The following is a 19163-nucleotide window of genomic DNA, read 5'->3' as shown; positions in this document are numbered from 1 at the left end:
CTGTCCGCCCCCTCGGGTGGACGTAAAAGATCCCATAGCACTATTCGAAGGGGGTGTTCTCCCCAGTGTCCTGGCCAATATTTATCCCTCAACAATCACTTTTTTTATTTTTAGAAAAAACAGATTATCTGCCCATTATCACATTGATGTTTTGGGATCTTTTGTGCAAAATGGCTGCCACATTTCCTCCATTACAACAGTGAATGCACTTCAAAAGTACTTCATTGGTTGTAAAATGCTTTGGGACATCCTGAGGTCGTGAAAAGCGCTATATAAATGAAGTTCTTGCTGAACTTAATTTTTTTTCCATCAGATTTTTCACAGCTTGTTTCATTGTGAATAAAGCCTGCCCAAAAAAAAAATAATCCAGCGCAGACTCTGATTTGTCGTCTCCATGTGCTAGCAGTGACTTTTGGCAGGTTGGACAGTCCCAACCTAGATTCTACTGGATGTGAATCCACAGCGTAAAGCAATATGGCTGCCTCTTTCAGCAGAATAGTATGAAGAATTACCATTAAGATGGGGTAGGATGCTTGGTTTGTAGTGCAGGGTGTTTAACAGTACTGATCTCTCAAAGGTTAGTAGCTTTAGGTGATTACTGCAACTGGGTGGCAAGGCATAGCTGTAGCTAACATGAATTTTTGAACTGGTGGCTTATAAGAAAGTAGTTAATTACATAATACTTCCAGGTATGAAATTTATACATGATAGGCTTTGGCTACAAACACATAACTTAAAGCTTCTAGATTGGGATAGTACATACAGCATTAAGGAACTGCTCAAAACTGAGGTGAGCTGTTTCAATTAAAGTAGCTAATTATGAATATCTCGAGTGTTCATGTTTCTTGCTCTGATTTACTTTTGTATTTGAAAACTGATCTTGTCCTTCTGCAGGAACTGTCTGATTCCTTGTGTCAGCAGCTTGATACCATCCAAAAGGAAATGACTAAGGAGAAGCTTCTGTTGGAGGAGGAGCTGGAGGGAGCACTGGATGAGCTGGAACAGTTACAGCTGAAGGAGGTGGAGGCTGAGGAGTTGGCAAAACAGCTGGAGAAGGAGAACCAACTGAGAACGAGAGCGCTTGCTGAGCTGCGGGGGGAACTGGATGGGTCAGTCTACTCGCGTGGCCTCATTCCCTGCTGAATAAAGGGAAATGTTAGGACTATTACCTTTTCGGAGTTGCCTGTTATGGAATGAATGGCTTGAGTTTCATTACTTCTATCAAAAATAATGCAGATCAAATGTTTCCACTGACTATTGGCATTAGGAAGTTGTACAATATGGTTGTCATAATGCTACGGTAGCTTTTGTGATTTAAAAGTTAAATTCCCTGCAGTGGACACAATTTTATGTAATGGCTAAAAGCCCTAATTTTAATAATTAGTGTCTAATCTACTCTGGTTTCCCCTGGTTACAGTTTGACTGCAGGAAAGACTTGCCCCCTGCAATATCCGGTTAATTCTATTGCCTTAAACGTTGGTATTCAGAACCAAATGTCTAGTCTTCCTTTTTCCCTCTAAATAGGAAAAATGCTGAACTGGAGAAGATCAATGAGATTCACAGCGAAGTTGTCAGTCAGCTACGCGAGGAGCAGAGTAAATCACTGAGAAAGCTAGGAGATATTGAGGCAGAATTTGAAAGGTACGACTGTTACGTAAACAGAATGAGTACATAATCGACTAAATGTGCTCAAGGTTGCTCTGTGACTTGTGTTGCGGTGCAGGGCTTGAATGTGACTTTTGGTTTCTTGCACAAAAATATGCTAGTTAGGCAGTCTCATCGGAATCATCTTCATTCAAAACCCTTTCATCTCCGTGTCAAAGTTCCCCTTGAGGGTTTTTTAAGGTGTTTAAAAAGTACTCTTAGGATGTGGAATATAGCTTATTGTGAATACTTACTGTGCAGCTAATTTGCATAGTCTATTCTAAAGCTTCAGTTTGAGACTGAAATGGATTTTCCCATTGAAGAATGCTAACTTCTGTAACATTTATTTAGCTACAAGCTGTCTGTAACTGAAGAGCTGGGATGTCTCCAGAAGAGCAACACCGCATTGGGGAAAGAAGTTGCACAGTTCCAGCATCAAACCAAGGAGCAGCAGCAGCAGCTAGCAGACAGCCAGATTTCTAAAGAGAAAGCAAAGGAAGAATATGCAAGGTATAAAGTTAATTTACATTGTATAGAAAATATTTAATTTCCCTCTGGAAAAAGGCTAGGGTTTTAACAGGGATCTTGTATTCCTCATTTGTACAGTAGGCCCATTGATACCAACCAGTGTTTATAAATCCCAATTGGACCTAATGTAACTTTCTGGTAATACAACATGTGTGGATATTATCTGAGCAATATTGCATTTTGGGACATTTATGTTGCTTACTGTTGGGGGGGGGGGGGGGGCCTCTTGATCCAGCAATGTCACCTCTATTTCCCCACCAGCTCCTCCTCCCTCTTTTCCTGCACCTTTTCTTCAGAAAAACAAAATGGTTTCTCAAACATCAACAATTGGGTACCGTATGTGACTGTGCCAGAATATTGACAACGTACCCTAGGGTAATTATATATCCTCGGGAAGGCAGGTCTGAGATGGCCTATACTGTAGCCCTAATTCTCTGGCCATGCTCCCTATCAGCACAGCTCCAGCTGGTAGTGCAGGATTAAGGAACTGCCCCTTCTAATCTTGGTCATCCTGCTCTTTGGTAAAGGGCAGTACAGTATCTTTCAGCATTTACATTGTTGACTCTAGTGGAGTCTTTATGGTTTCAGGCACCCTATAATCAAGCTCAACAACAAATTGTCTCAAGGCTTTAACAGCACTGCCAAATAGAGAGGGCATCATTACTGCATTCTGGTGAGGGGAGTGGGGGGGGCAGAAAAGAACAATGGCTTCACTGTATGGTCTCCTTCCCAAGTCTATTCTGAACAAGTTTGCAATGTGCTGGGGTTTATATACACTAATTGTTTACCACTCTGGTCAATAATAGTTGCCGGATGTCTGGACTTTGGTTCGAAAAGTACATCTTGTCACCTTTGTTCCATCTTCCATATAAGAGCCACCTGGTTGAACATCCCCTTTCCATACCATGAAGTCCAATGTGAAAGGACATTCGACCAATTAATATACATACAAGCATTACCTATACAATTGATTACTGACACTGGATAATTCTAGAATACATAGATATTACTCACAATTAATGACCAACAAGAACTGAGACCCCTCTCCCTCAGGACCCAACGACAGTTGGGATGAGTTCCTATTCATCGTGCCATCTCCATTAATCATCAATTTATATGCACTGATAATTGCCTTATTATCCTTAAACAATCATGTCCAGGTTAATTACAGTATTTATTGCCAGCTAAGAGGCCTTTATTCGGTTGAACACACTGCATTTATACATGGCATAAACTCCTGTTAACAAATCAAATGCCACACTGTTTATATGAGCAGCAACTCAGGAATTGTGCTTATATCTATTAAACCGATATAGTCGTCACATGCAAGCTTTCTGCTTAATTAAGACTTGACAGTTAAAATGCAAGAAAACAATTTAGGCATTACTAAGTGTATTAGCATAGAACAACATTTTAAGTAAAATTCAATGTGGGTCTCTTTAAAAAATGGTAAATGTGGTGGTTTTGGTTTTAAACCATTATATCTTGTATTGACTGAAAGCCTCTTATACAGGGTCTGTTTATAATGATCTGGGTAATTTGATATGAAGTTATTTCCTGGGATTTTTAAATTTATTTCTGTTGTGTGATGATCAACCTTAAAACAAATAAGACCAACATATAGCAAACTTTCAGCAATAGGCATTACTTCTGTGTTGGTGCATTATATATGTAACGTATCAGTGAGCTTTTGTTCCTTGTCTAAGTACTTGAGGCAATCATAATCAGTGTCTTGTACCGTTCACCATTTAGATGGTGATGTAAATGTAGTATAAGTCTGGAGTTAAGCCCTGATGACATCAGAGTGAAGTGGCTTCCCGTTTTATATCCATTTATGGGATGTGGGCATCGCTGGCAAAGCCAGCATTTATTGCCCATCCCTAATTGCCCTTGAGAAGGTGGTGGTGAGCCGCCTTCTTGAACCGCTGCAGTCCGTGTGGTGAAGGTTCTCCCACAGTGCTGTTAGGAAGGGAGTTCTAGGATTTTGACCCAGTGACGGTGAAGGAATGGCGATATATTTCCAAGTCGGGATGGTGTGTGACTTGGAGGGGAACGTGCAGGTGGTGTTCCCATGTACCTGCTGCCCTTGTCCTTCTAGGTGGTAGAGGTCGTGGGTTTGGGAGGTGCTGTCGAAGAAGCCTTGGCAGGTTGCTGCAGTGCATCTTGGTATACCATACAGATTGGTACAGTTGTAGAGTGAATACAGCTTGGTGTATGTCCAGCAATGAACTCTTGGTTTGTTAAAGTTTTATTGGTGTGTGTGCACAATACTGTAATAATTAGTTTAAAAGTTGATTTTTGTAAAACATGTACTTACAAAATGGAAACACTTGCTCTGTAGTATGTTCTAAACAACTAAAAGTCCTGCTCTTGCTTTGCAGAGAAGCTCCTCAGTCAGTGCAGACCTAACACAGCATTAATGTAAGTGGAATTACCTTTTCTTCCCCCAGAATGCTGCTAGAAACACAGACTAAGCTAGCTCAGAAGGAGGTCGCAGTTCGAAAGCTGGATGAAGCTTGTAATCTGAGAGTGACCGAGCTTCAAGCGAGATTGGAACGGAGCCAAGCATGCCAGGAGGTGACAAAACAAAGGTACAAATGTATTCATCAAGTTTTGCAGTGTGGCTGAGTCTCTGAGATCTAAAAGTAATTGATGAGCTTTATCTGTAGACAGCTCTAATTCCAATATTACTAGTTTACTCGGTCCCATCGGATTCTTCAAGTTTGAATGATTTAATTGGGAGGTGGGTATGATGAGTTACTGCGCTGGCTTATTAGTTTTTTTTGTTTAAATTGGGGAAGCCCAAGTGAAGGGTGAAAAAGAAAACGCAAAGACAATTGTGGGGAACCCACGTGTTAATAGAAATTCCAAGGATGAACCGTCCATTACAGCAGAGAGTGGTTTGAGAGGAAGCGTAAACTTGGCTTTGCTGCAAGACTATACAATAACTTGTCTAGAAAGACATGGGGCCTGGACCTAGCCCGGGGCTTCTGGAACATTGAAGGCAATAACTGCTTATTCACCAGTGTTTAAGAATAGATGTTCAGAGATCTGTATTATTGGCAACAAAATCACCCAGAGGCAAGCCATGCTGAACAATACTGCCAATCGTGGATAGTCAGTAATTTAGTGCTCTAGCCTACGTGTCACTTTCACCGGTTAAACATAAATGGTTCAGTGACTTCCCCAGCCAGTTTCTTCAACATTGCCATTCTAATCCCTGCCCAGAAAACTCCTTTAAAGAGTCATCAGTAACTCTTTTGAAAAGCGCATCAATAATTCCATGATTGTGACTGATGCCGAACAGTGGAGGAAAGTGGTTTTCAATCCTTAACTACTGTTTTCTGTATCTTGATTACAGGCTCTGAAGTGATTTAATGTAGAAGTGCTGGATGCAACAGTATCTCCAAACCAAGTGTTTGAAAGGAACACTTTATACTTTCCTCCTAGTGAGCAATTTTTTGACCACCCTTCCTAATGTTCCCCTTCTTTGCCTCAGTGTCCATTTCTATCTGTGTAGGCCTCTGTGAAGGGCCTTGGGACACTTTTTCTAATTTTAAAGGCACTATAAAAATGCAAGTTGTAGTGTTCCTTTTTGAGGTATATTCGGCGGCAGTCTATTTTATAAGTAGCATTTCCTTTTAAGTAATTGGTTTCATTTTATAAAGCAGAAGGTGAAAGTTTTCAGTTTTCCAAATGAATTTTTTCTTCTGTCGTAGGAATGATGCTGTGGCTGAGAATGTGGTTACGGAGCTAAAAGCTGAAGTACAGAAATGGCAAGTACTTTATGAAGAATTACACAACAAGGTCCAACCTTTCCAGGTATGTGATCTCTTCCAACATTAAACTTTGTTCCATCTGATTAGAGCTAGTTTTTTATTAGAATGGGGACAGTTCCCAACACGTCAGTAGACGAGCCTAGTCGTTTAACCGAAAGGTTAGATGCAGTCCCTTCAAGAGTTGATAATTGCAACCATTGTACGAGTCCTTTAGGGGCTTCTCTGCTGCTTTTGAGTACTGAGCAACTGGAGTCTGCTCACTAGTACTGCAGTAACCTGCAAAAACCTAGCTCGTCATGTTTTGTTTCAGTGCTGAGCTTGAAAACTGCACTTTCTCTAGCTTGCATCTGGTAAATGTAAACATGTCCACTGCCCCAGGAAACTTTTTAGGAAATGTAAACAATTTTACAACACCAAGTTATAGTCCAGCAATTTTATTTTAAATTCACAAGCTTTCGGAGGCTTCCTCCTTTGTCAGGTAAATGTTTTAGGAAATGAGCATGGGTGACCTGTGCCAGGGGTGACTGGCACGCAGGGTGGCTCCCTGTTGGGTAAATGCCTAATTCCTGCTGCTGTGGAAGGTGCAGAGCATCGGAGAGGAATCTAAATGGGAGGTTGTGGGTCCATTTGTCTCCTACCATTCTATGCATGTTGGTTTGGGACTCCAGCAAGCTGTGTTGCCTCTATACCAAGTGTGTTTTTTATACATATCTTTGAGGTCTGTGGTGGGTGTGGTTGCTGTTCCTCTACTTGGATCTTAAATCGACATTTTGCTTGATGCACGATTGGTGGTGGATTTAATTGGTGTTCCAAACTACTGTGTGCAGGAGCAACTTGACTCATTTGAAAGGGAGAAGAATTCCCTCCTCAGTGAACATGGAGCAACCCAGGAAGAGCTGAATAAACTCAGTGCAGCTTACACTAAACTGCTGGGCCACCAAAACCAGAAACAGAAGATCAAACACGTGATGAAACTGAAGCAGGAAAACGTGCAACTGAGACAGGTAACCCGCTCGAAGCAAACTGCTGCCCTGAGCTAGCAATCATTGGGAATCTATCCACATGCATTCAGCCTCCATGTACAGATGGAGAATAAGCTTGCTGGTTTGGAAAACTAGTTGAATGTTCTGTGTACATATCTGCTGATTTACTAAAAGTCCCCTCTCGCAGTGCTAAATGTGTTGGCCCCTTGCCTGTGTACAGTCTGGGGGCCTGGTGCCTTTCAGTACCTCACCCCAGTGGCCATTGTTGTGTGTGAGCCTAAACAGTGTCTCCCTGAGGCTGCATGATTGTGAGCGTGTCATAGCCAAATCTGTCTGGGAGAGGATTAGGGTGCTGAGGCCCATTGTAGTGCACTTATTGTTTCCTCAGCTGACTTAGCGCAGACCTGTCGTTGAACCTGGGACTTTTAGCCTGACTCAGCTTCTCACTAGCTTAACAATCTAAGCCATCACAGTAGCAACAAAGTATGACTTGTAAAATATAAAGTAACTATTTTGCCTACAACTTTAAAGCTTGTTTGGTCCCCACATTGTGGGGACTGTGAGCAAGCAGCACAAATAGTCCTGTTGTAAGTAGGCAGTGTCTCTTCAGAACTTGTGTTGAGAGCCTGAATGTAGAAAGTACCGAGTCAATAAATCCCCACTCATATTCCTGAGCTTCAACATTAATTTTTCAAAATGCTGCACATTGCAAAATAAAATAATTTTAAGACTTAAGATCTACTGAACTACAAAGCTCAAAGTATATCACTAGTGAATTTTCAGAATTCTAAACCAAGAGTACACTTGTATACTCTGCCTTAGTCCTTGTTACTGTGTGTAGTGCTTAAATAAATGCTGCCTACAGGCAGTCTGGCCATGGGCATTTGATGTAGTTCACCCCCACCCCCCCCCCCCCCCCCCCCACCCACCCAAACATTCTCGTTACTGGATCATAACTACTACACGTCAACTACCTTTACAAGTAACAAGTCTACCCACTCCCAAGCATCATCTGACCAGTACCTTTTTTTAAATCCTAAAATATAGTGAGGAGTATCGATACTATATCTCTGTTCAATCAGTGCATTAAATTCCCTTTGTACTAAAGCAACATTTGTGCTCTGGCTCTGGTTTAAACCCGATGCTCAAGTTCAGCTTAAAATAAGGTATGTTTAGTTACTAAACTAAACCACTGTTGTCCAATAGAAATTGCTGACGAACTACAGGGGTGGCTATGGTAACACCATTTTAGCTACGTGCCCTAATTTTAGTGGAACGCCCCTTAAATATGCAGATAATAAGGTAAATGTATTTCACATGCACTTAAACATCTCCCACCATTCAGTAACCAAGGAAGTAAAGCACTAAACAATCAAAAAACACTCTCTCTGCTTTTCATCTTACCGTTTTACCCACCGACGCACAGAGGTTAAAGTTCTCGTGTGAATGAGTATTGAGATCACGTGCCCAACGACTGTGTCTATTACTCATCTTTTACTTATTAGAAATGCAATTATCTACATCTGGACTATAAATTAGCCACAAACACTATAGAGGGAGTAGCTTTGAGGGCTGAATGTCTTATTCATGGCTTTCCTGTGTGGTTTTCTTCCCTTTCCCAGGCAATTTGCAATGCCTGTTTGTTAACTGGAACACGTGCATGGTATTTTGGATTTTGACATGGTTTAATTTCATGTAAATCAATATCTTTTTAATGGGAAAGTACAGAAACCTGACTTGTGGAAAATAAATGTTCTGGTCCCCCTACCTGGCAGGAGCTGACAAAACTTCGAACCCAGCTGTCCAAGGAGAAGCAGACTGAACAGAAACATCAAGAGCAGCGTTGCAAGGTTCAAGGCATCAAGCGCTTTGATCCAGCCAAAGTTTTAAAGCACACTGCAAAGGAGAATGTTGCTCCTACAACACCATTGAGAGAAGGTATACTATTTTTTGGAAAGACATTTTTAAGGTCTTGTGGAACTTGTCTTGTTGGTTAAATTTAATTGCTTTCCTGGGTTATAGCACGTTCATCTACCGTAACATTGCAGTTAGGTAGTTAGGGTCATCGTTTTATACATTGCATTGGCACAAGGTACTGAGGGCTGACCGGCTGGGATTGTTCCAGGATATAGGCCAGCAGACTTGCAGATCACTGGGCAAGGGTAGGGCTAGGGCATTATGCAGCCTTTGTGAGCGGTGCTGCAAGTAGTGGGAGTCTGGTCTCCATCTCAACTGTTTCTTCAGCGGGGAGGCACATGGTGTAGTGAGGGACACCCTTATGTTTACCCAGTTGCATGTATGACCTTACTCGGACTGGCTGTTGCTTTGCCCACATGTTTGTTATGGCGATGGGGGTTTGTCAGGTTGCACCATGTGGGCAGTAGAGTGCCAGTTTGCCTGCAGTCTGCCAGCACTCAATGGTCAGTTGGATACAAGTTGTCGGGTGGGTATATTCCATACAGAATTTTGAACTGCTCCAACCCATGTCAGTTATAATTGCCGTCCACTAGTCCCTACATTGTGGTCCAGGGCTATGAACTCCGTAGATTATCTGATGTCTCCTTGTAAGGGGAGGTGGTGTCTTCACCTAATTATTTATTTGGAGGAATAGTTCTAATGGAATTGAGCTTGCGTTTCATTTTTGAGGAAAATGGCACAGTCTGAGGGGACTAACAGTTTGGTGTCACAATAGGGCTTGGCTTGTGTCTCTTTTTATGGAAAGGGGTAGGATTCTTATTTGCTTCTGGGGTGGGCAAAGACTGTACCATTAGTTTTGGAGAAGCTGATCTTTTAGTTGGGGAGGGTGATGTGGGGCTGGTGCCAGAAGGGATGTCCTCTCCCCAGTGATGGTACTCTGCTGTACTCCTGGTCTGAACACCATGGGCTGCTTCTTATGGCTTCAGCAAAGAGTTCAATAGTCAGTACAGGCGAGAGCGGTGAGAGGGTAATGGACACCCCTGCCTGAGGTGGAAGTGGAACACTAGCAACATTTCAGGCAATGGACCAAAGGCCATTTGCGTGAGCCCTGAGCTTGGGTGGAAATGGGAGTGAAGAGAGAAGAGGAAGTTACAGGCTCTACCTGGGTAACGGGTGTTTTTACTTCCAGGGATGCATGTATTGATTAAGCACGTTGAAGAGTTGTCTGGTACGATCCCCCAAGACCTATTCTCCTACGAAGGTCAATTGGTCAGTGTAGACGAGAGCCACAGGGTCCAGCCAGGAGGACAGGACTTTGGGCAGTATTGTATAGTCACTTGGGATATGGATCCTAAAGACATCCAGTATTATTAAACAACTAGTTACATTTAGTTCTTCAAAAATGCAGCAGATTTATTTTTAAGCGTGTTGGCAGGACGTTGCAGGTGGGGCAAAAAACTTGCTGCCTTAGAGCAGGAATGCATTAATCTGGTTCTTGGAGCAGGAATGCATTAATCTGGTTCTTGGAGCAGGAATGCATTAATCTGGTTCTTGGAGCAGGAATGCATTAATCAGGTTCTATCTTCTATAAACAGCCTTGTGTGGTAGAGTTCCTTTCCCATCCAATCTCTGTAGTATGGAGCATCCTCATTCTGTACAACTCTGGATTTAAATTTCACTTCATCCCTAATCTCGAATAGAGCTTGTAGTTTGGCAAAATGTCACCAATACATGTTAATGCCATCTGCTTGATATCTTGTGTAGCTAAATACTTGCTATAGCATGTATGTATAGTGTTTTCTGTATGAATCATTTGTTTTTACAGGGGACACGAATGTACTTTGAGCTCGATGAAGTCTGATTCTATGCCTCCAGGCAGAAGACATTTTTGATTGGGACGAGGTGCTGGTAATGTTACTGTGGATCAAATGGCTTGTATTCGACTGGCAGGTGTTGAGATCATGATACACCATAGAAACAACCTTGCTCCACATTAAGTTGTTTTTACTCAATTTTTCAAAAATTGGGTAAAGTCTTTATAAATGCATATTTAAAAATTCAATTCCTTTTGGATTATGTAAATTAATTTGTGAATGTCCCTCATCATTGTAATCCTATTCATGAGTGATTTTCATAAGACCAAATGTACATTTGTGTTGGATTGTAAATAATTCTGCAGGGTTTTTCTGTTCAGTTGGCAGTTGATGTTGGGAAGAATAAATGGTTCTAGGTTCACAGAACATTTGTAAAGAAGAATTAGTTTCCAAAGAGCTGGGCTATTAATAAAGATGGCCGTTGATCCAGCAATCTACTGACGTGTAATTCTACACTTTTCTCTCTCTCTTGCGCGATCGCTTGCAATTGCTCAATGGTTTCACTTTTGAAAGGGTAAGATTATATTCCTTAATAACAGACAAGGTCTGGTGTTAAATGATCAATTATAATCATAACAATAAATTAGAGTTCAGGGATCATGTTCAATGAGGGTGTGTTACTTTAATCATACATGGGGAAATATACCCTGGAGTTTGGTTGGCGTGGGGATCAATGTCAGACTAGCCGGGAGACTGCCCAGTCCAAGAGCAAGCTTGACCTATTACAGCCTGAAATCTATGGGTAACAATCAGCCTGTAACAATTGGCAAGATATTGGTCCTTGGTTTTACAATTATTTCTATGGCACCTCTGTACTGAAGTGACATTCAATGTTCAAATAAACTGCAAACCTGCTTTGGGACAAATGAAGTGAGGCTGTTGGAAACTGGTGCAAGTACCCAGTACTTGTTCTGAAATGTAATCCTCCAGTCATGTTCAAGTGTTTCCTAACTCTCTGAAAATTTTAAAGTAAATTTAGGTTTTCAATGGGTTTGTGTCCAGGGGATGGTTCTTGTTTCAATACATGTATTTTAAAAATGGTAACTTGGAGCTGCCCTTGAGGTAGTCCATAATGTGATCAGAGCAAGGAATTCCTTTCACCATTTCATACAATGTACCTTGCTCCCAAGTATAGGATATTTCTTGCAGTTCTGTGTTTGCTGGGCTTGTTTTGATTACTTGAAATTGTTGTACCTTTTTTGGTATTTAACTTTACTGTAAATATGTAATATTTTAAGCTATGCATTGGTTTGTGAATTATGCTGCTTGTGTACAAAAAATTAGATCTAGGAATAAAACTGGACACAACACAATCCAATTTGAAGCACTTCCATTCTGTCATGCTCCACACTGGAGAGAATCCAGTCTAGTTTATTTACAAGAATTACCTCATTTTAACTATGTAAGTCTCCTAGTAATAATAAACTCAACTAAATAACTCAACTTGCTGGTGATGGCTGAAATCTATAAAGTTTTTAAAGCTAATAAGTGTACTGATTTGAGTTTTAATGGTGATTTCACAGCAAGCAATTTTTTTTGTCAGTGGGTATAGGGCTTGTAATTCTAGGTCTTGGTGTACACAATAATTGAGTAACTGACCATTGCACCTTGACTCCAGTGGAAGGGAAAAGGGGACAGCAGAGAGATTAAGATCCCTTCAGTGTCTAATTCATTCTTTCAAAACTTCTGGAGTAAAGTGCCATGTAATCGATTGAATAAACAGATGAACAGTTCAATACGTGGCTAGGAACTGACCACGTGTTCTTTTGAAGTGGGGACAGGGGTAGTGTGTAAGCTTGGCTTAGTTGATGCTCCTATCTCTGCATCAGACTATTGTGGGTTCAACCCCCTACTCCAGGAGTTAAACACATAATCTAGATTTACATTTCAGTGCAGAACTGAGCTGCCATCTTTTAGCTAAGCTGTTAAACCCAGGAATAAAAATAACAAATACTGGAAACACTCAGCAGGCCAGTGGAGAGAAAGAGTTAGCATTTCAGGTTGATGACCTTTTTGTCAGAACTCGCTATAGATGCTGCCTGCCCTGCTACGTGTTTCCAGTATCTTCTGCTTTTATTTCAGATTTCCAGCATCTGCAGTATTTTGCTTCAGTTAAACCAAAAGTTCCCATGTACTTTTTCCAAAGAGGGAGTTTTCCCAGTATCCTAGCAAACATTCATCGATCAACTAACACGACCAAAAGAACAGATTAGTTATCACTTATCCATTTTCTGTTTATGGGATCTTCCTGTGTGCAAAACTATGTCTACACTTCAAATATCATTTATCGGTTGTAAGCACTGGGGAATCCTGTGATTGTGAGAGGCACTGTTTAAATGCAAGTTTTTTCCATTCATGGTTGGGTTGAAACTGCAACGAGAGCTTTGATAACACACCAGATGACCATCCCATCTATAATATAAAAATTGTACGTCTCGTGTGCATTTCTTGATTCACATTTTTCCTTTCTCTTTTACTGAAATTTCTGCCATGCTGCATACGGCTGTCATTTCATGCAAAGGTCTCACTAGTGCTGCGTGACCTTACCAATCACACTTAGACGACACTCTGGCTATGCCCTCTGTCCACAGAGCCATTACATTCTAACCTTATCTCAGTGTTTACTTAACAATTCTATTTCGTGGTGTTCAAGGGACAAACGTCGCCTTTATAAAATGGCATGTCATCTTCACCACAGGAGAGCTGATTGTACAGAAATGAGCAAACTTGGAGGTGTAACATGGGGCTGGACGGGTACAGTTAAAGTGAGAGTCACTGATCCTGTTGGTATCCCTAACCTAATTGCTTGCTGTTTCGATGTAGGATTTATCTGTTCCTGTGAAAAGGAGAAACCTGTGAGAAATATATGCACATATAAAGCTTCCCCCACCAACCCTGGTGTCCAGGCCAATATTTATCCCTCAACCAATATTACTAAAACAGATTATCTGGTCATTATGACATTGCACATTGTGGGAGCTTGCTGTGCACAAATCGGCCTCTGTTTCCTACGTTCCACCAGTGCCTACACTTCAAAAAATACTTTGGGATGTCCTGAAATCTTCAAAAGTGCTACATAAATGCAAGTTCTTCCTAACTTGGAACCTCAGTTCTCTGTTGCTCTGTCCAGGCCCAGCAGCACGTGAGGCAACTTTGACACTCAGCAGGTGATGCTGTATCTGTAATGAAGAACCCTCTTTATGTGGGCAGATTCTTAGCCTCACTGGGGTTTTACCACCCAAAGCAGGAGCAATTACTTTGCTGGGGGCTTGGGTTCAAATCATTTAAGAAACAATTAGATGCAGTAATTGGGAGGGGGGGCAGGGGATCGGTAGGGTCTTTCTGGGTGGATATATATAGATGGGCTGAATGGCTTTCCTCAGTCGGAAGGATCTTGGGAATGTGCAGGAGCAGGCAAGTACCATTCAATCAATCCGGCTGGCCTGAGAGGTCAACAGAATATACACCTCACCACCGGTATCCTTCCATTCATTTCCCTCATCAAATGTCCATCCAACTTCCTGTTACAATTACTGATATTGGCATTGACCACTGCCCTGTACAATACTTTCCAAATGTTTCCCCACTGTATGCAGCAGTTCTATCTGACCTGTCCATTCCAAATATTACCCCCTATGTACAGTATTTCTACCTGATTTGTCCATTCCCTCCCCTCTGTACAGTAGTTCTGTGATTTCTCCAGGCCCCTCCCCTCTTCATCGCATGCCCTCTCGCCATGATAAGCACTTTTGCAGGGTTCAACTTGTCCATACCTTTAAGGATCACGAAAGCCCCAATAAGGTCCTTGCTTAGTCTTCTCGGTTTCATTCTATTCTGCTTACTCAACTCCAAGAATATGACTATTACCTGGATTGTGCCAATCTGCAAGTTGCTTTTGACATAAGCTGTGGAAGGAGTTGAAATAAGTGGGGTTGAGGTTAAATGGGTGGGTAGAGTCCATGAAAGGGGAGGGTGTACACGGGCTGTGGGAGGAAATTAAATGGGTGGGTAGAGTCCATGATAGGGGAGAGTGTACATGGGCTGTGGGAGGAGATTAAATGGGTGGGTAGAGTCCATGATAGGGGAGAGTGTACGTGGGCTGTGGGAGGGGATTAAATGGGTGGGTAGAGTCCATGATAGGGGAGAGTGTACGTGGGCTGTGGGAGGAGATTAAATGGGTGGGGAGAGTCCATGATAGGGGAGAGTGTACATGGGCTGTGGGAGGGGATTAAAATGGGTGGGTAGAGTCCATGATAGGGGAGAGTGTACGTGGGCTGTGGGAGGAGATTAAATGGGTGGGGAGAGTCCATGATAGGGGAGAGTGTACATGGGCTGTGGGAGGAGATTAAATGGATGGGGAGAGTCCATGATAAGGGAGAGTGTACATGGGCTGTGGGAGGAGAGGATTGATGGACTCCATTGCCTTTTCTATTCCATGCATTCTTGCAAGTTCTTAACGAATGCACCTGGAGAAAGATGAAAAATGAAGCGGGGCGAGGGAATGGGCAAGGAAAAAGATTCTCAAAATGTAGCTAACCATTTCCATCGCTATAGAGATGACAACCCAATCTGAATAGGTCCTGACTCACTGTACTGGTCCCCATTCACTCTCTGCTCGTCTCCACTCCCTCTGCTGGTCCCCCACCCAGTCTGTACTGGTGCCGTTCTCTTTTGGGGGGGACATTTCACTGGGTCTGTTTTAAATCACGGAGAAGAACCGCGTCCCGATCTGTCGCACGGACCCCCGGGTTGTGTAGATTTCGGTGACTGGCGCCTTTAAAACCCTTCCCTTTAACTGATCGGCGAACGATCCTCGGGCGGTCCGAGGGAATCCTGTCCAACTCCGGCAACACAACCAACATTCCCAGCTGGGTCCTCACCTCACCCGGTGTCTCCCGATTCAACCGAGCATGGAGCAGGTAGGCTGCGAATTATTGTGCAAAGAATCATATCTTATCATTAAATAACATTTATTGCTGAAAGTTCTGGGACTTGCATCGAGCTGGTCTGACTGGCAATGAAATGTAATCATTTACTAGGAAATTGAACTTAGCACAATATAAATCAGTCATTTCATAATCTTTATTATATCCCAGGACCGTTGTCAAGAAAACCAAAAATACAGCCTCAGTTTTGCTAATGTTGTAAAATATCTTATTAACCCCATCGAATGGAATGTCACAGAGCTGGGCTCCCATAGGGTGGGGAGACTTTTAAAAAATTCGTTCATGGGATGTTGGCATTTATTGCCCATCACTAATTGCCCTTGAGAAGGTGGTGGTGAGCCGCCTTCTTGAACCGCTGCAGTCCGTGTGGTGATGGTTCTCCCACAGTGCTGTTAGGAAGGGAGTTCCAGGATTTTGACCCAGCGACGATGAAGGAACGGCGATATATTTCCAAGTCGGGATGGTGTGTGACTTGGAGGGGAACGTGCAGGTGGTGTTGTTCCCATGTGCCTGCTGCTCTTGTCCTTCTAGGTGGTAGAGGTCGTGGGTTTGGGAGGTGCTGTTGAAGAAGCCTTGGCGAGTTGCTGCAATGCATCCTGTGGATGGTACACACTGCAGCCACAGTGCGCCGGTGGTTAAGGGAATGAATGTTTAGGGTGGTGGATGGGGTGCCAATCAAGCGGGCTGTTTTGTCCTGGATGGTATCGAGCTTCTTGAGTGTTGTTGGAGCTGCACTCATCCAAGCAAGCGTAGAGTATTCCATCACACTCCTGACTTGTGCCTTGTAGATGGTGGAAAGGCTTTGCGGAGTCAGGAGGTGAGTCACTCGCCGCAGAATACCCAGCCTCTGACCTGCTCTTGTAGCCACAGTATTTATGTGGCTTGTCCAGTTGAGTTTCTGGTCAGTGGTGACCCCCAGGATGTTGGTGGGGAATTCGGCGATGGTAATGCTGTTGAATGTCAAGGGGAGGTGGTTAGACTCTCTCTTATTGGAGATGGTCATTGCCAGGCACTTGTCTGGCATGAATGTTACTTGCCACTTATCAGCCCAAGCCTGGATGTTGTCCAGGTCTTGCTGCATGCGGGCACGGACTGCTTCATTATCTGAGGGGTTGCGAATGGAACTGAACACTGTGCAATCATCAGCGAACATCCCCATTTCTAGGAACATAGGAACAGGAGTAGGCCATTCAGCCCCTCGTGCCTGCTCCGCCATTTGATATGATCATGGCTGATCTGAGATCTAACTCCATATACCTGCCTTTGGCCCATATCCCTTAATACCTTTGATTACCAAAAAGCTATCTATCTTGGATTTAAATTTAGCAATTGAGCTAGTATCAATTGCCGTTTGCGGAAGAGAGTTCCAAACTTCTACCACCCTTTGTGTGTAGAAATGTTTTCTAATCTCATTCCTGAAAGGTCTGGCTCTAATTTTTAGACTGTGCCCCCTACTCCTAGAATCCCCAACCAGTGGAAATAGTTTCTCTCGATCCACCCTATCTGTTCCCCTTAATATCTTATAAACTTCGATCAGATCACCCCTTAACCTTCTAAACTCTGGAGAATACAACCCCAATTTGTGTAATCTCTCCTCGTAACTTAACCCTTGAACTCCGGGTATCATTCTAGCAAACCAACGCTGCACTCCCTCCAAGGCCAATATGTCCTTCCTAAGGTGCGGTGCCCAAAACTGCTCACAGTACTCCAGGTGCGGTCTAACCAGGGTTTTGTATAGCTGCAGCATAACTTCTGCCCCCTTGTACTCTAGTCCTCTAGATATAAAGGCCAGCATTCCATTAGCCTTAATGATTATTTTCTGCACCTGTTCATGACACTTCAATGATCTGTGTACCTGTACCTCTAGGTCCCTTTGGACATCCACTGTTTTTAACTTTTTACCATTTAGAAAGTACCCTGTTCTATCCTTTTTTGATCCAAAGTGGATGACCTCACATTTGTCTACATTGAATTCCATTTGCCACAGTTTTGCCCATTCACCTAATCTATCAATATCGCTTTGTAATTTTATGTTTTCATCTACACTGCTTACAATGCCACCAATCTTTGTGTCATCGGCAAACTTATATATGAGACTTTCTATGCCTTCATCTAAGTCGTTAATAAATATTGTGAATAATTGTGGCCCCAAGACAGATCCCTGCGGGACTCCACTAGTCACATCCTGCCAATGTGAATACTTACCCATTATCCCTACTCTCTGTCGCCTTTCGCTCAGCCAACTTCCTAACCAAGTCCGTACTTTTCCCTCGATTCCATGGGCTTCCATCTTAGCTAACAGTCTCTTATGTGGGACCTTATCAAATGCCTTCTGGAAGTCCATATAAATAACATCCATTGACATTCCCCTGTCCACTACTTTAGTCCCCTCTTCCAAAAATTCAATCAGGTTTGTCAGGCACGACCTACCTTTCACAAATCCATGCTGGCTCTCTCTGATTAACTGAAAATTCTCGAGGTGTTCAGTCACCCTATCCTTAATTATAGACTCCAGCATTTTCCCCACAACAGATGTTAGGCTAACTGGTCTATAATTCCACGGTTTCCCTCTCTCTCCTTTCTTAAAAAGCGGAGTGACGTGAAATTTTCCAATCTAGAGGGACAGTTCCTGAATCTAGAGAACTTTGAAAGATTATAGTTAGGGCATCTGCAATGTGCTCACCTACTTCCTTTAAAACCCTGAGATGGAAACCATCTGGTCCTGGGGATTTTTCACTCTTTAGTGCTATTATTTTCTTCATTACTGTTGCTTAATTTATGTTAATTTTATCACGTCCCTGTCCCCGATTCAATATTAGTTTTCTTGGGATTTCCGGCATGCTATCCTCTTTTTCTACTGTAAATACTGACGCAAAGTAATTGTTTAACATGTCCGCCATTTCCCCATTGTCAATGACAATATCCCCACTTGCAGTTTTTAAGGCCTTATGATGGAGGGAAGGTCATTGATGAAGCAGCTGAAGATGGTTGGGCCTCGGACACTGCCCTGAGGAACTCCTGCAGCGATGTCCTGGGGCTGAGATGATTAGCCTCCAACAACCACTACCATCTTCCTTTGTGCAATGTATGACTCCAGCCACTGGAGAGTTTTCCCCCGATTCCCATTGACTTCAATTTTACTAGGGCTCCTTGGTGCCACACTCGGTCAAATGCTGCCTTGATGTCAAGGGCAGTTACTCTCACCTCACCTCTGCAATTCAGCTCTTTTGTCCATGTTTGGACCAAGGCTGTAATGAGGTCTGGAGCCGAGTGGTCCTGGCGGAACCCAAACTGAGCATCGGTGAACAGGTTATTGGTGAGTAAGTGCCGCTTGATAGCACTGTCGACGACACCTTCCATCACTTTGCTGATGATTGAGAGTAGACTGATGGGGCGGTAATTGGCCGGATTGGATTTGTCCTGCTTTTTGTGGACAGGACATACCTGGGCAATTTTCCACATTGGTGGCCACAGAACTCGGCTCCCACAGGG

The 19163-nt window shown here is 42.9% G+C and overlaps 1 protein-coding gene across 2 annotated transcripts in view; it reads left to right on the top strand.

Annotated features, from left to right (window-relative positions):
• hmmr (hyaluronan-mediated motility receptor (RHAMM)) overlaps window positions 1–12038 on the top strand; it is a 44681-nt gene extending 32643 nt beyond the window's left edge. For both annotated transcript variants that reach the window (XM_067995939.1, XM_067995940.1), the window contains 8 exons: window positions 895–1109; window positions 1525–1641; window positions 1996–2154; window positions 4623–4763; window positions 5892–5994; window positions 6779–6955; window positions 8710–8872; window positions 10677–12038. In XM_067995939.1, the coding sequence (XP_067852040.1) occupies window positions 895–1109; window positions 1525–1641; window positions 1996–2154; window positions 4623–4763; window positions 5892–5994; window positions 6779–6955; window positions 8710–8872; window positions 10677–10696 (1095 nt within the window). In that variant the 3' untranslated portion in view covers window positions 10697–12038. The remainder of the gene's footprint in view (window positions 1–894; window positions 1110–1524; window positions 1642–1995; window positions 2155–4622; window positions 4764–5891; window positions 5995–6778; window positions 6956–8709; window positions 8873–10676) is intronic.
• The last annotated feature ends 7125 nt before the right edge of the window (window positions 12039–19163 follow it).

This window comes from Heptranchias perlo, chromosome 14 (assembly GCF_035084215.1).
Source record: "Heptranchias perlo isolate sHepPer1 chromosome 14, sHepPer1.hap1, whole genome shotgun sequence".
NCBI lineage: Eukaryota > Metazoa > Chordata > Chondrichthyes > Hexanchiformes > Hexanchidae > Heptranchias > Heptranchias perlo.
The sequence above is the reverse complement of the archived record's forward strand: the minus strand, read 5'-3'. Positions and strand labels throughout refer to the sequence as shown.